The sequence below is a fragment of the Spermophilus citellus genome (assembly GCF_964194105.1).
Source record: "Spermophilus citellus genome assembly, chromosome: 5".
Classification (NCBI taxonomy): domain Eukaryota; kingdom Metazoa; phylum Chordata; class Mammalia; order Rodentia; family Sciuridae; genus Spermophilus; species Spermophilus citellus.
The window spans coordinates 75,540,546-75,557,422 of record NC_138186.1 but is presented as its reverse complement, the minus strand read 5'-3'; the positions used below and the strand labels follow the sequence as shown (position 1 = coordinate 75,557,422).

General features: G+C 39.1%; 1 protein-coding gene across 1 annotated transcript in view; it reads left to right on the top strand.

Moving 5' to 3' along the window:
* EYS (eyes shut homolog) overlaps positions 1-16,877 on the top strand; it is a gene marked incomplete at its 5' end in the record, with an annotated part of 1,607,607 nt that overhangs the window by 1,541,995 nt on the left and 48,735 nt on the right. The window contains 3 exon segments of the mRNA XM_081294994.1: positions 5,777-5,943; positions 6,772-6,916; positions 12,497-12,671. Coding sequence (XP_081151120.1) covers positions 5,777-5,943; positions 6,772-6,916; positions 12,497-12,671 — 487 coding nt within the window.

Below are 16,877 nucleotides of genomic sequence, written 5' to 3'. Positions count from 1 at the left end.
TATTTTGTCTTCCTAAGGTTTTAAGCATTTAGGATGGACTCCTATCACCACCACATGCCCCTCCTACAACACACACTTCTAAGACCCATCGGAGACTCCTTGGAAAGGCCTGACAGCTTTTGTCTCAAGCTCTTTGCTCTTTTCATTTAGATTGCCTGTGGAGCATCCTTCACCATGCTTCTCTCTGTTGTGGTCTTTCCCGTGGCTAAGAATGCCGTATCCCTTTCTTCACACAGACCGCTCCTTGTCTGCATTAGTGAATCACTGCTTTCTGCCACCCTGAAGCCAGATGCTATTCTGACCACAGCATCTCCTCTTTTTCCCCGTGAGATCTCCCCTAATGAGTCTATTATGAATTGCTCTTACAATGCTAAGCATGGTTCACCACAATGCCCCCACTTTGAAGCTCTCTGCTTAACAGTACTTGTGTAATTGAGTTATGACTGTTCTTTCTAGCCAGAGAGACCTAGTGTTTTATTTCTGTGCATTCTAAAATGATTTTAATTCACTTCCTGGATCTTGTTGCTCTTAACCACTGCTCATGTAGAGTCATCCCCTTTTGTTTCCTTCGTCCCCTTTCTTACCACTTGCACAACATAATCTCTCTAAATCCTTCCTTCTTAGCACCAGCTCTGAAGTAATATCCAACAAGGATCCCTTGCCTTGTCTGAAAAATCTTCTTAAGCCTGGTTTCATTAAGATTCACTGCGAGTTTGTGTTCTGCATCCCAAATGAGCTGACTTCCAGTTCTTTTCATGAAAAAGAACTCTGATCATGTCAATCCTCAACATCTCTATATAATAGTAAAAATGTGGCATACCACCTGTTTCTTTGTGAACTGACAAGTGTAAAAATACAAATATCCATATATTTACCAAAGCTACTCGTAGAATAATGTTCTATTAGAAAATTGAACTTGAGAATGAAATTATTCTCAGGCATCAGTGGCTGTTAGAATACGCCATTGTTTACATTATTATGTACTGTTAAGTCAAGAAATTTCCATTACAAGAAATTCCAGGAAAGGGACACAAAACATAAAATAAAATGCTAATAAAACCATGCCTTCAAGTGATTTTATTTCACCACCATAGTTTAAGCTTCCCAAATCTTTTGGTGGGATAGGAGTAAAGCATTAACACAATCAGGTCTGTAGCTTTAAGAAAAAAAAAAGGAAAAATTTGGCTGCTATCCCTGACCACAAAAGTTAACTAGAAGCAGTAGTGTCTAGTATAAGGACCAAAACTACCTGCTTCCTGGACTTTAATGAAGCTGGAATGGGGTGGTAAAAGGATACACAGAACTAAACCTGAGCCATAGTTGAGAGGAAAGAGAAAGAAACATGCATTTATTGAGTACCTACTATGTGCTAGGTCCACATTTTGATGATGATCACATGTTAAATTTTACTTAATCCTTAGAAAAATCTGAGATATTTCTCTCCTTATTTCTGGGATAGGAGGATTTGGGAGTGGGTGCTAAAGGTGGGGAACGGGAACACAACCCAGTCAGGTGCTTGTTTCCCTTTCTCTGCTGCACACACTGGGTGAGAGCACAGGCCCTAGAATCAGAGGCAGATCTCCTGCACCTACAGATTTCATTGTCTCATCTCAGTCACCTATAGGCTGACAGCAGCCTCAGATGCTTAGGTCAGTCTAGTTCTTATTTTGCTCTTCTTTTCTGTTTTATTTTGTGAGGGCACCAAAGAGTTCCCCTCAGGGACAGCTATGTAGTATGTGGAAATTTGCAAATGAAAATGTCAGCTCCCTTGCTCAAAATGCAAAAAGAAAAAGGAAAGTTATTAAAGGTACTAAAATAAAAAATTATTTTCCTTTCTTCAATCATCTCTCAGCTTTTTTATGTCTTCTACTTATGATTTTTGTCATTTCAAGAAAAATTAAAACATTAAATTAGTAGCATTTTTATATTGATCAATACCTGCTTGAAATTCCATAGCTCATGTGAGCATATGCATATAGTGGAGATGTTGCACCAAATTAAGGGAATTGTCTTTATTTTACCTCCTGATGATGTGTGCACATTCTGTCAACTCTGCTTTGAATTTACCCATGGCTAAGGAAGAACTGAGAAGAAAACATTCTCCCTACCTTTTCCTTTCCTTCTCTGTCATAATTTCCAGTGCAAATAAATAATACAGGAAAGTAACAGGAGCAACTTTTGCCTTCTTTCTGTACTCAAAGCAAGTTCCAGTTCAGATGGGGAGCAGCGACTCTCCCCACTCAGACCTCGGACCCTCAGACTCTCAGACTCTCCTCACTAGTCCTCACTAGTCCTCACTAGTCCTCACCCTGTGCTGGTGTTGGATCTCACAGAACTCTCAGTACTGGTGGCATTCTGTTCTCATGGGAACATCACAAACCCCACATGTGCATGGAATAACAATAACCGCAAATATTTGAATTATATATACATACCCCTCCCACTCAGGTTGATTGTTCCACATACTTCTCTTTCAAAATGAAGTTCAAAGAGAAAAGCATTAAGAAGTTTGAGGCAGTAACAACAGAGCATAAAGCCAAGCACAGGGCCTCTCTCAACTCGGAGCCCCATGTGACAGCACAGGTTGCATGCCCTGGCCCTCTGCAGTTACTAATATCAGTCATTAAAACATAGCTGGGGAAACTGTTAAAATAGTATTTTCAGGATCTAGCTTTTAAGGTTCTTGTAAAGGTCGTGTAAAGTAGGTTTTTTTTTATTTTTTTACACACTCCTTGGTTGATTGAATTGAACTCCCAGGTTTAGGAAACATGGCCCTAGAACAATTACAACCTTTTAAAATACAGTTCACCTCCCGGACCCCAGCCCCAGCAATCAACTGCTTTTCTGTCTCTTACCTACTGCCTCACTGAGGGAAGGTCCAGAGTGGAAGGAGTGGTAGAGGAAAGGAAAGCCACCCGACGGGACCATGGCATGGGAAGAGCATGTCTGTTTGATAATCTAATTGACCCTCTGGTCTCCTCTCCTGCCTCTGGTTCATCCCCACTCCTAAGCTCTGGGGCATGTCTATAGGAAGGAATGCCTAGAAACTGGAGTTGGGCACTTCCCCAAGACTGCTCCTTTCCTAGGTTTCTTACTTCCTAACCCACCCTCCCATCCCACCTGACCCTTTAAGCTAAATTCTTCAGAATCATTGTCAACTTCTCCCTCTTCACCACCTTTTCATCCAAATTGATCTATCCTTTAAATCTTTCCTTCTAAATCACACACACACAAAAAAAAAAAAAAAAAAACACTTGTGCCTTTTTTCTGTCCCCTGTGCCATTGCCTTAATTTCACTAGACCTTTATCATTCCTCTTCTGAATCACTGGGTGACCTCCTGGGGAGGTTCCTCCTCTGCCTCTGTGTTCTACCCCAACATTACTATGAGATTCTTCAAAATCCAGATCTAACATCATCCTCCCATTCTAGATCCTTTCATGATTCCACAGAGTCTTGAAACATTTTGATCATTCCTTATAGCATATTCTACCCTTGAATCCAGCCCTTTCTGCCTATTCAGTTTCTTTTCCTGCCACAGACAATAAATACCAGCCAGGTCCAGATTTCAGCAATCCTTCCTGGTTTTTTAATGCTGCTCCTTCTACTTTGCTCTTCAGCGCCCCTCCCTTCCTTATCCATCAGCAAACTGTTGCTATTCCTCTCATAGATTAGCTTGGAAACCAACTCAAAAATCATCTCCTTTGAATTTCCTGATTCTTCTCCCTCCCCCATCTTAATGACTGTCCCCACGTCATTTCTACCATGCTTCCCATGGCACTTAAGGAAAAAAAAAAAAAAAAAAAACCTCCTGTCTCACCCTAACCAGGCTGTTAAGAACCTTGAGGGGGGTGTTGTTCCTAGCATGATATAAATTCTCCATACTGGAGGAAGGAGGAGTGATGTCAATACATAAAGGCAAGAATACCACTATAATGAAGCTACTCTTTCTTCATCTGGCTGTTCAGCTGGCAGAATATGCCCCCCCCTTCGAACAACCTATACAATATGAAAGGCAATTCAAATCCCAAGCAGAATTTCACAAAAATATCCTGATTCACAACCTACAGAAAAAAATCTCACAGTTTACCTTTCCCAGCCCTCTCTCTCAATTTCTTCTCTACCCCAAGAGCTGCCTTAAAAACTATCTCCAATCTCTAGTAATAGCTTTTTGTTTCTGCCTTTCTAACTGCTGTCCTGGATCAATATTTTCCCCTAAGAGTTCATTTCATCTTCAATATATGACTTGACCAATCTGTTGAAGCATTGTAGGTGGAGAGAGAGGGAGAGAGAGACTTTCTATACATTCCCAATGGAATTGGTCAGTGGTATGTCACCTCATACAGATGGTCTCACGATGGGTGCATATTCAACTCACCTAGAGAGCTTTCAAAACTGCCCAGCACAGCCCCATGGCAGACCTTCAAAAGTAGGTCTCTACAGAAGTAGAGTTCAGGTATATCCAAGTAATATTTCTGTCTTCTGTTTTCCAGTGCCTTAGGAAGCCCACCTCTCTACCCTGTCTAGAAACCCAATCCCTGCAGATACTTCTCTCTAATCAGACTAACAATAGAAGCCATGTCAGCAGACAAGGTATCATCCTTATAGGTACAAAAATGGGAGACTATACTCAGAAGAAATTTTGTTTGTATCCCTGGACTCATTTTTTCTTCCCCACCTATGCTTAAATATCTTACTTCTATGGGTCCTTATCTTACTTCTATGGGTCCTTATATTCTTCCTGCAAGCAATTTTTGCCTCAATTCCCTGCCTGCAAGCTTTAGTATTGAGGTCCTCTTTTACCCCAGTCAAAAAAAAAATCAGTAATTGGGTGACATATTTGGGCCTCTGATCTCTCCTGCCTTGCATTTGCCAATCATCCCAGAGCACTCTAATCTCATGGATCTTGCTGCTCAGATCTTCCTCTAGTGACTGATGTTGGGTTTCACCCAACTACTTTCTTTTTCCTATGGGTCTTCAAGCTGTCTTCCTGAAACTCACTATGCCACATAGTTGACTCTGAACAGAAGGAAGAGAGAAAGAAAAGGGAACACAGAAACAACTACTTATAACACGTCATTGGGGCCATGGTCAAAAGCTTTTCCAATAGGACAATGATAACATGCTCTGAACAATCATGGGAATAAGTGGTTCTGTCTACACTCAACAAGTCATAGAGAGAATTTAGAAGCTGATACTGGGTTATCTTAGCCTTTTGAATTTTGTTAACTACCAGTATTCTGCTTCATCCTAAAGTTCTCTTTGTTGTAAATCACTTACTAAGTTTCATTCAGACAAATAAGGAAATTCTAGTTTCGTTCAACTCTTAGGTATTTATCATCCCTGGCTTGACTAGAACCCTTCTACCTTCAAAGAAATAAACTATTCGTTCTCAGTTTCTGGGGGGTGTGAATAATAATAGCCAGTTGCTCACATGCCTGAAAAGCCAATAAGAAACTTCATGTCATCCCAGCAGTTTAGGAGGCTGAGGCAGGAGGATCATGAGTCAAAGCCAGCCTCAGCAACTTAGCGAGGCCCTAAGCAATGCAATGAAACCCTGCCTCTAAATAAAATATCAAAAATCACTCAGTGGTTAAGTGTCCCTGAGTTCAATCCCTGGTACAAAAAAAAAGAAAAAGAAAAAAAGAAGAAAAATAACTCAATGTCTGTTATAACCATGGTGATCTAATTCAGACCCAGACAGTAAAACTGAGCCGAGCTGACTGGACTCCTGAATTACCTCTCAGTGAGTGTTCCTTATGTGTCTTTTCATTCCAGGGCTCAATGGCGATGACTTCCTGGCAGTGGGTCTGCTGAACAGCAGTGTGGTTTACAGTTATAACCTGGGATCTGGCATAGCAAGTGTCAGGAGTGAGCCCCTCGATCTGAGCCTTGGAATCCACACTGTCCGTCTGGGGAGATTCTTCCAAACAGGCTGGATGAAGGTAAAGAGCCTTCACTTCATCAGTCCCAAAATTTACATGCTGGTGTATTAGTGCTCAGGTACCAAGGCAGGCAGGACATGATGCCGTCACCTGTGGAGTTTACACTCAAACAGGAGAGGAGAGATGACCACAATTAGGTGGTGTACGAGTCAGTCGGAGGGATTACTAACATAGGAAAGGCTAAGAAACGGGGTTCAGGAAATGCCTCCCAGAAATGGTGATGCTTGAGCATAACTTTGGATAAACAGAAGGTAGGAAGAAGAATAATAGCCAGTATGAGGTTAAGGAACACAAGCAGTTTTTTGTAGTTCTCAGGTTAGGGAGTTGGACAGCAAGAGAGATTCGTGGTAGACAAGTCTGTATTATCAAGTACGTATATATCAAGCTAGGAAGTTGAGAGTTTTATCCAGAGAGCTGTAGAGAGACACTTAAGATGGGGCGGGGGGAGGTTTGAGTACCATGATTCATTTCTATTTTTTAACAAATGAGTCCGGTGGATATATTGAAAATGAACGGGGCCAAGGCTAGACGGAGGGGTACCAGCAGGATGCCAGCTCCTAATCTTTGAAGAACTGTGATTTTGATTGAAATCCAAAACCATGACTGCTGTATTAATATATCTTTCTTAACAGACACCAGCAGAGAAGCAGAGAATTGAGTAGTTTCATGTTCTTTATTTCTTCAAAATTCTAGTCTTTATAAATTTTTCATGCCAAGATAATGGGAAATAACAAAAGAATATCTTAACAGTTCACCCTGGGAAATTAATTCACCCTGGGGAATTAATGCCTTTTTTAATAGGTTTTGATTTTTTTTTTCCTTTCAAAGGTAGATGACCATAAAAATAAGTCTGTCACCTCCCCAGGAGAACTGGTTGGCCTCAATGTCTTCAGTCAGTTTTATGTAGGTGGTTATAGTGAATACACTCCAGATCTCTTACCAAATGGAGCCGATTTTAAAAATGGTTTTCAAGGTAAGACACCAGCGGTTTTTCTACTATAGCTATTTGTTTTGAGTATTAAAAGAAAGAAAATGCTTTTTAAAGAATATATGTGCAGTTCACAAACCAGCCATGTGGATTGTTTTCTAATCAAACTTAATCAAAGTTTTATCGAAAATTTTGTTCATCATTTTGTTGATCACTTACTACATGCTTTACTAGATGTCTCAAAACAGAGACACCTACATTCATAAATTTGCATTCTATTTGGATTGAGGGAGCAACAATAAATATTAAATATAATAGAGAAGTAAATTACCTAGTAGAATAATGTGATAAATCCTGTGAGGATGAAAGGAAATGTAGAATATGATCTGGAGAGGATCAGAAAGACAAGTAATTCTTTACCTAGGATACTTTTTAATGTAGGCTGACAGGGTTACAGGAAAAGTTGAAACTCTGCCTAATTTTGGAGTGTACTCCATACGAAAGGTGAGAAACTGACGTCAACCCGCCCATACCACCAACATGTGGCCTACAGAGGCCACCCCAAGCCAAGAGGAATAAGAGGAAACATTGTGCTTCAGTGAACAATTGAATTACCATACTCTGTCTCCTTGTGTTCAAAAAGAAACACTGGTTCAGAACTCCCTTATAAAGCTTATTCAGAGTAGAGTTATGAAATAAAAAATGTGCTTTGAACTGATATAATATTCACTTGTGAATAATCTTTGTGGTGGAGAGTATTTGGTCACAGGGCTACTCATGTGCTGTCCTCAGCCAGTCACCCAGGAAGCCTATTCTCCATCAAAAGTCTGGGTACAGGGGCCTGGAGGGTAAAGTGCATCTCTGGGGAGGGAGCTGCCCTCCAGCACAGCCCAGGCACTTCAGTTCTCCACCTGCCTGGCAGCCTTCTTTCCACCACCCCCTGATGCCTGCCCAAACACAAATGCAGAAGCCACTGTACTTGAAATATATGAAAGCAACATAGCTAATCCTGTATAATACAAGGTCAAGTTCTAGTAAAGTTACTTCATTCTGCCAAGACTATCAAAGAAAATTTTTCTTTGAATATGTAATCAGTACTGATTCTCTGAAGAGTGTCTTAAAGATCAGTTTAAAGCATATTATGGCACTGTGCTAAAATGTAATAAAGAACTCAACAGCTCTTTCCTAACAGGAGATAATCTGAAAGGGATTGTACATATATAACAAATCAATGAGTTTTTAAAAACATTATATTCAAGGGAAGAGATGGGTAAGCTTATGAATGTGAAGAAGTACATCTTCCACCCAGTAGAGACATTTTGGGGAGTGACCAAAACGTGATGTGGCTTATTCCCAGGCACAGTTCACACATAAGAACTTTGGGTTAGATAATTCCTCCATATGAAGGGTAGCAATTGCATAAGGATCAGAGCATAAACTCCATTAGACCACTGCCAGGGTATGTGCCACAGCTCCACCTGGTTTGTCACCTCGCCTCCTATGCCTCAACTGTAAAATGGGATAATAACAGCACTTCTCTCGCTATGTCATCCTGAGAGTAATTTACTGGAGAGAGAACACAAATTCATGCCTGATTTAGTGAGATTCCTCATTAGCAATGATAACAGTGCTGGAGGTGGCAGAGGAACAGCTTCATCGTACACTTGCCTTCTTCTCTGCTCCACAGACAGTGGTGGAGAACTCGGGCTCTGTAACAGACTGTCTTCAGATACAGATTCTGCCACCTAGAAGCTGTGTGACTTTAGCCTGCTACCTAACTCTGGGCCTCCATTCTCTCCTGGGTAAAATAAAGATCCCTATCACATAGGGCTCTTATGGGTTAATCAATTAAGCAAAATAATTATGCTAAGTGTTTTGCCTGAAAACCAGTCCACAATAAACATGAATAAATATTATTAATAATTCCATCCTGCTGTCATAGGATTCAATGTTTTCAAATTTATTGAAGTACAGTGCTTCTTGGTTTTCTTTTGTACTGTCCCCCCCCCACCTTTCTGTTGGGATCTTTTCTTCATATTTTAACAATGAGAACAAAGAGAGGATTTTTGTCAAGACTTGTCACTTTCTCCTGAAGTGTGACAATGAGCCCGAGTCCAACACGTGAACAGCTGACCCTTTTGACAGAAACACTGGGACTGTATACTCCTGGGAGCTTCTCAGCTGCTGCTGTTCTTGGTTAGGATGAGCATCTTCTTGGTAATTGCCACTTAGTTCTGAGTCTTGTGGGAGATCTAAGACCCTGGAAGCCCCGCGGTTTATTTTTTGTCTCTTGAATCTTCTCTCACTATGTCTTCCTCCATTATAAACCAGCATTTACTATTTGTTACAAATCATGCATGGACAATTATTACCAGCTTAATATTACAACCAAATATACCAGAAATCCATATTTCCCCAAAGCTCTACCAACTCTAAAGAATCATAAGCACTAACTTCTTAAAAATACAGACTTCTGCACCCTCCCTCAGAACTACTTAATTGAAATCCCTCTGATGGAGTATAAAACTTTACATTTTTAACAATATTTCCCAGATTTGGAAACTACTACATTATTTAATAATAACAAAGCAAATAGAATTTTATAGAAGAATTTACTCATCAGGGTAGAGTTGGAGCATTTGTCTATGTAATGGCAATTAGATTACATGATAAAAGATTATGTGATTTAGGCTTTCACATTTCTGTAAACACTCTTGATAAATAACTCTACTCCAAAAGTTTGACATCTAAACAAAAATCCTTACTGCAAATAAAGTCCATTTTTTTGTTGTTGTTCTAGAAATGTCTTATAATAAGCCATCTCTTTTCCTATGGCCTTTAATGTTCATGAAGACACTGAGGTTAACCAGGTTAAATAATTTACATATGCCAGGCAAACAGGGCCACAGTGCTTTACCTGACCTAATGAGAGCATCTCCTTTGCTGTTCAAAGTTGCATCTATTACAAAGCTGATGAGTTCTTAGGTTAAGGTTCATAGTCTTTAGACTGGACATGAAAGGAAATAAAGAAGATAGCAATAGGGGATGAAGGGAGAGAAAGCAGGTGAGGGGAGAAGAAACTAAAAATGTTAGACCACAAGTGAGAATAAGCTATTATTCTCTGTTACCTGTAGAAAACCTTGTTGCACAATTAAATGTTCTAAAGACTGCTGCAGAAAAAGAACTAAAGTCAAACATCTCATCTCACTAAAATGCCTTTCTCATACACTCCTCTATTTCTTTTACTATCATTACCAGTCTTCCCAGTGCTTGTTTGAATCCTTTGTGCAATAGTTCTCGAAGTGTGGTCCCTGCACCAGCAACATTAGCATCACTGGAAAATTTGTTGGAAATAAAATTCTTACTGAATCTGAAACTTTGGACATAGGTTCTAGCAATATGGATTTTAATGATCCCTACATTTGATTCTGGTGCAGCTGAAGTTTGAGAATTGCAGCTTCCTGTCATCTTGAACTCCTCACACCAGCCCTATTACCTGCCACATCAGAACACCCTTGACACACTGTTGCATCATGTCACTTGCCTGCTCAAAAACTCAGCAAGCACTCTATCAATTCTTTTGATCCAGCTACCCCTTTCCTCTGTTTATACCCAAAGGACTTGAAATCAGTATAATATAGTAATGCAGCCATGTCAGTGTTTATAGCAGCTCAATTCACAATAGACTATGGAACCAACCTATGTGTCTTTCAATAGATGAATGGATAAAGAAAATGTGGTATATATATATTCAATGGAATATTACTCAGCTTTAAAGAAGAATGAAATTATGGTATTTGCCAGTAAATGGATGGAGTTGGAGAACATCATGCTAAGCGAAATAAGCCAATCCCAAAAAACCAAAGGCTGAATGTTTTCTCTGATATGCAGATGCTAATTCACAATAAGGGGGGACACTGAAAAGAATAGAGTTAGATTAGGTAGAGGGAAGTGAAGCAGGGAGGGGAAGGAATGTGAGGATAGGAAGGATAGTAGAATGAAACAGACATTACTACTTTATATGTGACTGCATGACCAATGTGATTCCATAACATATACACTCAGAAAAATGAGAAATTTTATCCCATCTAGGTATGATGTATTAAAGTGTATAAATGCATGCTATTATCATGTATAACTAATTTAAACAAATAAAAAAATTAAAATAAAATAAAAAATAATGGTTAAATACTTTACTGAGCATTCTAAAGCCCACATAATTTTCCCATACTTACCTTGCCTCGCCACATTCTTTGTTCCAGAAAAAACTATTTCCCTCAGTCAAGGATCTCCAGAGAAACAGAACCAATAGGGTGTTTATATTTATATAGAGATAAAGAGAATTAAAAGGAATTGGCTTATATGATTATGGAGCCAAGAGCTGTAGTCAGCAAGCTGGAGTGCTGGTGTATACCAGGGGAGAACCAGGGGATCCAGGGGAGTAAGCAGCAGTCTAAAAACCATCAAGTTCAGGACCAAAAAATAGCTGCTGTTTCAGCATAAACAGGAAGGCTGGAAGTCAAATACACCAGGTTAAGCAACCAGGCAGGAGTTCCCTTCTGCTCAGCCTTTTTGTTCAGGTCTACAATTGATTGGATGGGTCCCATCTACATTAGAGAGGGCGATTCACTTAGTCTATAATTCAAATGTTAATGTTATCCAGAAACACATACACACACACTCTCTCTCTCTCTCTGTTTGGTCAATATATAGACTTCCTATGCCCCAATCAAGTTGACACATAAAATTAACTGTCATAATATCTAATCATTTGTGTGTGTGTGTGTGTGTGTGTGTGTGTGTGTGTTATTTTCCCTACCTGAGCCCTTTCTCAAAACAATGCCCTTCACCACTTTAAATTCCATTTGCCTTGAAGGCCAGCTCAAACCCATCTCCCCAATGAGGGCCTGGTAAAAAGATTAAAAAATCCTTTCTTTCTAGTTTTTCTTTAAAAATGTGTGTGTGTGTGTGTGTGTGTGTGTGAGTGTGTGTGTGTGTGAGTGTGTGTGTGTGTGTGTGTGTAATGCATTATCTATAATCGCCCTACTATGCTATAGCTTAATTTCTAACAATGGAATATATGAGTCAATTGTTTAATAATTGGAGGTTGATTAAATATATTATAAAGATTATTTTGTCATCACATAAAAATATTTTAATACTTTAAGAAAAAAGAGTAAGCAGTGGGCTAGGATTGTGGCTCAGTGGTAGAGCACTTGCCTAGCACGTGGGAGGCACTGGGTTCGATCCTAAGCACCACATTAAAAATAAATAAATAAATAAAATAAAGTTTAAAAAAGGAAAAGAGTATTTCAATGTTCAATTTTTGGCATAATATTACATATCATATAGTTTAATTCAAGATTTCACTTTCACTTAAAAGTACAACTAAAGGTAGGAGAAAAGACCATAAATACATATGCGCATGTCAAATATTAATAGTTATATTCTCTGAAATGCTGATACTATGGATAACTTTTTACTTTTCTCTCTATGATTTTGTTTTTTGTATTATTTCTTAAAAATGTATATTTATTACTTTATTTTGAAAACTCACTTTAATAATGAAAGAAGTACTGTCACCTAGTTTCACTTGTTAACAGAGTGTCTTGGCCCTTCTTCAAGGTTGCATTTTCGCTATTGAAGTTCGTACAGAGAAAGATGGCCATTTCAGAGGCCTTGGAATTCCCGAGGGCCACCCAACTGCCGGGCGCAGCGTTGGCCAGTGTGAGGCTTCTCCTTGCAGTTTAATGAAATGTGGCAATGGGGGAACGTGCACAGAGAGTGGATCTACTGTTTAGTAAGTATGAAATCTTCAGGAAAGACAATAGCAGGTTAATTTGCTTTCTAACAGGTGCCCCGCTCCAACTGGTACTGAACTTGCCTGACCTAGAAACACAAACCTAGTTCATATTTTAAATGTTTTCATGTAGATTTGTAGATGAGTGAAGAATAGTTTAAGGCAACTAGAAGTAGAAGCAGCACAGCACACCTCAATACTATTAAACAATGAAAATGAATCACCCCCCAGATACTCATGTATGAGACAATACAAGAAGGTTCAGAGGAGAAATTAGAGGGTTGTAAGAGTCTTAACCCAATCAGTGAATTAATCCCCTGGAGAGGGATTAACTGAGTGGTAACTGAAGTGGTAAGGTGTGGCTGGAGGAGGTGGGAACTGGGGTGTGTCTTTGGGGTATATATTGGTATCTGGATAGCGGAGTCTCTCTCTCTGCCTCCTGATCACCATGTGAGCTGCTTCCCTCTGCCACACTCTTCCTCCTTGATGTTCAGCCTCACCTCAAGCCCCAAAGAATGGAGCCGGCCTTCTATGGACTAAGACCTCTGAAACTGTGAGCCCTCAAATAAACTTTCCTCCTCTACAGTTGTTTTGGTCAAGTCCCATAGTCACAGGAGTGAAAAAGCTGACTAAAACAGTGGGCAATAGCAAAGCTATACAATTTAGCTTCTGTACTACTTTAGTATGAAATTACACATAAATCTAGTAAGTGGGGGAAAAGGAAAAAGGAATTTGGCCTTACTAATAACTTCTTTTGTTGAGCACCTGCCCTATGCAAAAGTAGTTAAGAGGGGCTCCAGAAATATGCTATAGAAAGAAGAAAGCACACTTTCAATTCCTTACACTGTAGCTATGTATGCATTTCTTATATCATACATATATAAGAGAGAGTTAAAGAAGTGATTTATCAAAATAAGCCCACCTTGGTGGAGCACAACTGTCATCCCAGTGGCTCAGGAGGCTGAAGCAAGAAGACTGCAAATTCAAAGTCAGTCTCAGCAACTTAGCAAGTACATAAGCAATTTAGTGAGACTCAGTCTCAAAATTTTAAAAATAAAATAAAAAGGGCTGGGGATATGGCTCAGTGGTTAAACATTCCTGGGTTCAGTCACAGGAAGGAAGGAAGGAAGGAAGGAAGGAAGGAAGGAAGGAAGGAAGGAAGGAAGGAAGGAAGGAAGGAAGGAAGGAAGGAGAAAGAAAGAAAGAAAGAAAGAAAGAAAGAAAGAAAGAAAGAAAGAAAGAAAGAAAGAAAGAAAGAAAGAAAGAGGGAGGGGGAGAGGGGAGGGGGGAGGAGAGAGAGACTGATTTGTCAAAATGTTTCCCACAGAACACTTCAGAAGGTCTGATGCACTTCACTAGGATCAGTGGCTCACTGCAGAGTGGCTGAGGAAGGAGGGTGGTCCTGGAGGACCAAGATAGAAGAGGACATAATTTTAAAAGCAATAAGTATATCTCTTATACTCCCTGAAAAATTCCCCTTCATTTTCTCACTAGAAAATGAACAGAGCATTGAACCCAGAGGTATTTTACCACTGAGTTACATACCCATCCCTTTTTATTGTTTATTTTGAGACATGGTCTCACTAAGCTGCTGAGAGCCTCACTGAGTTTCTGAGGCTGGCCTCAAACTTGAGAGCCTCCTGCCTCAGCCTCCAGAGTCACTGGCATTCAGGCATGTACCACTGCTCCTAGCTCACAATGAAATGTCTTAGAGAAAAACATACTTAGTTTGACCAAGCTCATGGAAGTACTAGGGGATAAAACTTGAGGTTGGGGATACCATCCCCATAGAGCAATATCTTTACCATTATGATCATATCATTATTTCTCTACAACTTTTAATGAAACTTTTCATTTGATTTGTAACTTATACCCTCCAATTTTCTCTACAAATTAGAAGCACAGATGTCCCTCCATTTATCTAAAGAAATGTGGTTATTCTCCAGGTGATTGCACTAGACATTCTTGCTAATTTTAATGTGATAATAAAGAATAGTAAATAATGTGATAATAAGCAGGAACCTGAAAGGAGTGGCAGTACGCACATGGAAATAAATAAAGATGGAAATACAAAATTCATCCCAATTTCTCATTATTTCTAGGGAAAGAGGGCTGGTTTAAATTTGAAAGCCACAAGTGTTTAACTTGGAATATATAGCACCAAGTATAGGTAGGTATTTAGAACTATTTGCAAATTGTTTTCATAAACATAGAAATTTTCTTGAGTTGAAATAATGAAAGCAATGCCTTATAATTTTAGAGCACTTTGGGGGGTAACAAAGCAGTTTCTTATATACTCTACTTCAAAATTTTAAAAAATAAAAAATAAGATTGGGGATGTAACTCAATGGTAAAGCAACTCTGAATTTAATCCCTAGTACTTAAAAAAATTTGTGACCAGGTTTGGGATCCTCTTGTTGATATAATAATATATATATATATATATATATAAATTAACTCTATTAATTACTATATGGAACATTACTACAGAGTCAAATTAGCTCTTTTTTTTTTTGGTATTGCTGTTATTGTTTTTTTTTTTTATTGGTTGTTCAAAACATTACAAAGCTCATGACATATCATCTTCCATACATTTGATTCAAGTGGATTATGAACTCCCATTTTTTACCCAAATCAAATTAGCTCTTGTGACTATTGAAGGATATGGAAATGATAACCCCCAAAACAGTGTGGCCTAGGAAGAGGGAGGGAGGAAGAAGGCAGCACATTGATAACTTTGATCCTTTCTCAATACATCCTTTCCCAGTGACAAGACAATCCCTGGGAAGGAAACAAACATCACCCAGTGACAAGACAATCCCTGGGGAGGAGAGATCCATCAAGTCTAAAATGACAGTCTCCTGGAAGAAGCCAAAGCATTGATCCTTACCCAAATACATCCTTTCCCAGTGACAATACAATAGACCCTGGAGGGAAAGAGATAAGGACTGAATGCTGATTCTGGACCCTCTCTCCTTGCCCAGTAAAAACAAACTTCAAATTCTCACAAACTGTTTCCTGAGTGCCCAAATTGATATGTTCTGATAAAGTCTTCAATGGTTAAGTCATCTCCCAGTATGTAATCTATATAAAACCAGACCTCCCCTGTAATCGGGCCATTTTCTACTCAGAAAGTGAGCTCTCCAATGCCTGACTCCACTGCTGAGCAAAGGCTTGGTGGAATTCGTGAGATCTGCACCTGTCCTGGTCACTTTTGTGCTTACAACTATGGTACAACACTGCAATTACAGATTCCTAACCTTAAAATAGGTGAATTTTATGCTAAGTAAATTATACCTCAATGCAGTTATTTAAAAAAATTAAGGCTGCCATTCATAGATATTCAACTCCAGTAGTGGCAGCAGTTCAAAGAATATTATTCCTTCTGATAATTTTTGTAATTCTTCTGTAATCTCAATAAGAAGGAAAAGAAAGTGTGTGCTTTGTAATATACTTTTCAATAGTGCTTAAGAAGTTTTGCCCTAGTCCCAGGCTCTTAGTTGTCTATGGCTCTAAGGAAAATTATTAGACAGCTCACAGCTAAAACCCAATTATTTCCTGAAAAATAGTTGACACACATGAATAAATATATTTTAAATGTTCAAGAGGTGACTCCCAACCCAGAAGCATAAATTTCATGGTATTTGGATCAATTTTAAAGGCAAAAATCTCAAAGCTGGTCAAAGTGTCTTAACAATGTAAAATGTTCCTTCAAATTTTGTTCCTCACCACTGGGACTAGGAGATGCTGTTTTGGTACATAGGGCAAAGTCATGCTCTAAGTTATGCTCCAGTATGGTGGAGCTGGAAGGTTTTCAGGATGCAGGTCCTTGGTAATGTCCTAAAAGCCCTGCACTCCTGCTCCAAGTTCATCAGCACACAGATCCAGCTGTGTTCTAATGCAATTTTTCAAAGGAGAGAAGACGAGTTCAGGCCTTCATGCTCCTGGAATCAACTCTAATGCAACACAGAAACAGAAAACTATTTCTATTGTTAGTAGCCAAGGTTTTTTTGTTTGTTTTTTGTTTTGTTATAAATTTGTTATAACTTAGTCCTATATATTCATGTGTTTGGTACATATCTTTAAGCAAGTTTTACTTTACTTAACTTTCATTCTTTCATTTCATTTTAGATTGACAAATAAAAATTGGGCCAGGTACAATGGCACACACCTGTGATCCCAGAGGCTCAGGAGGCTGAGGCAGGA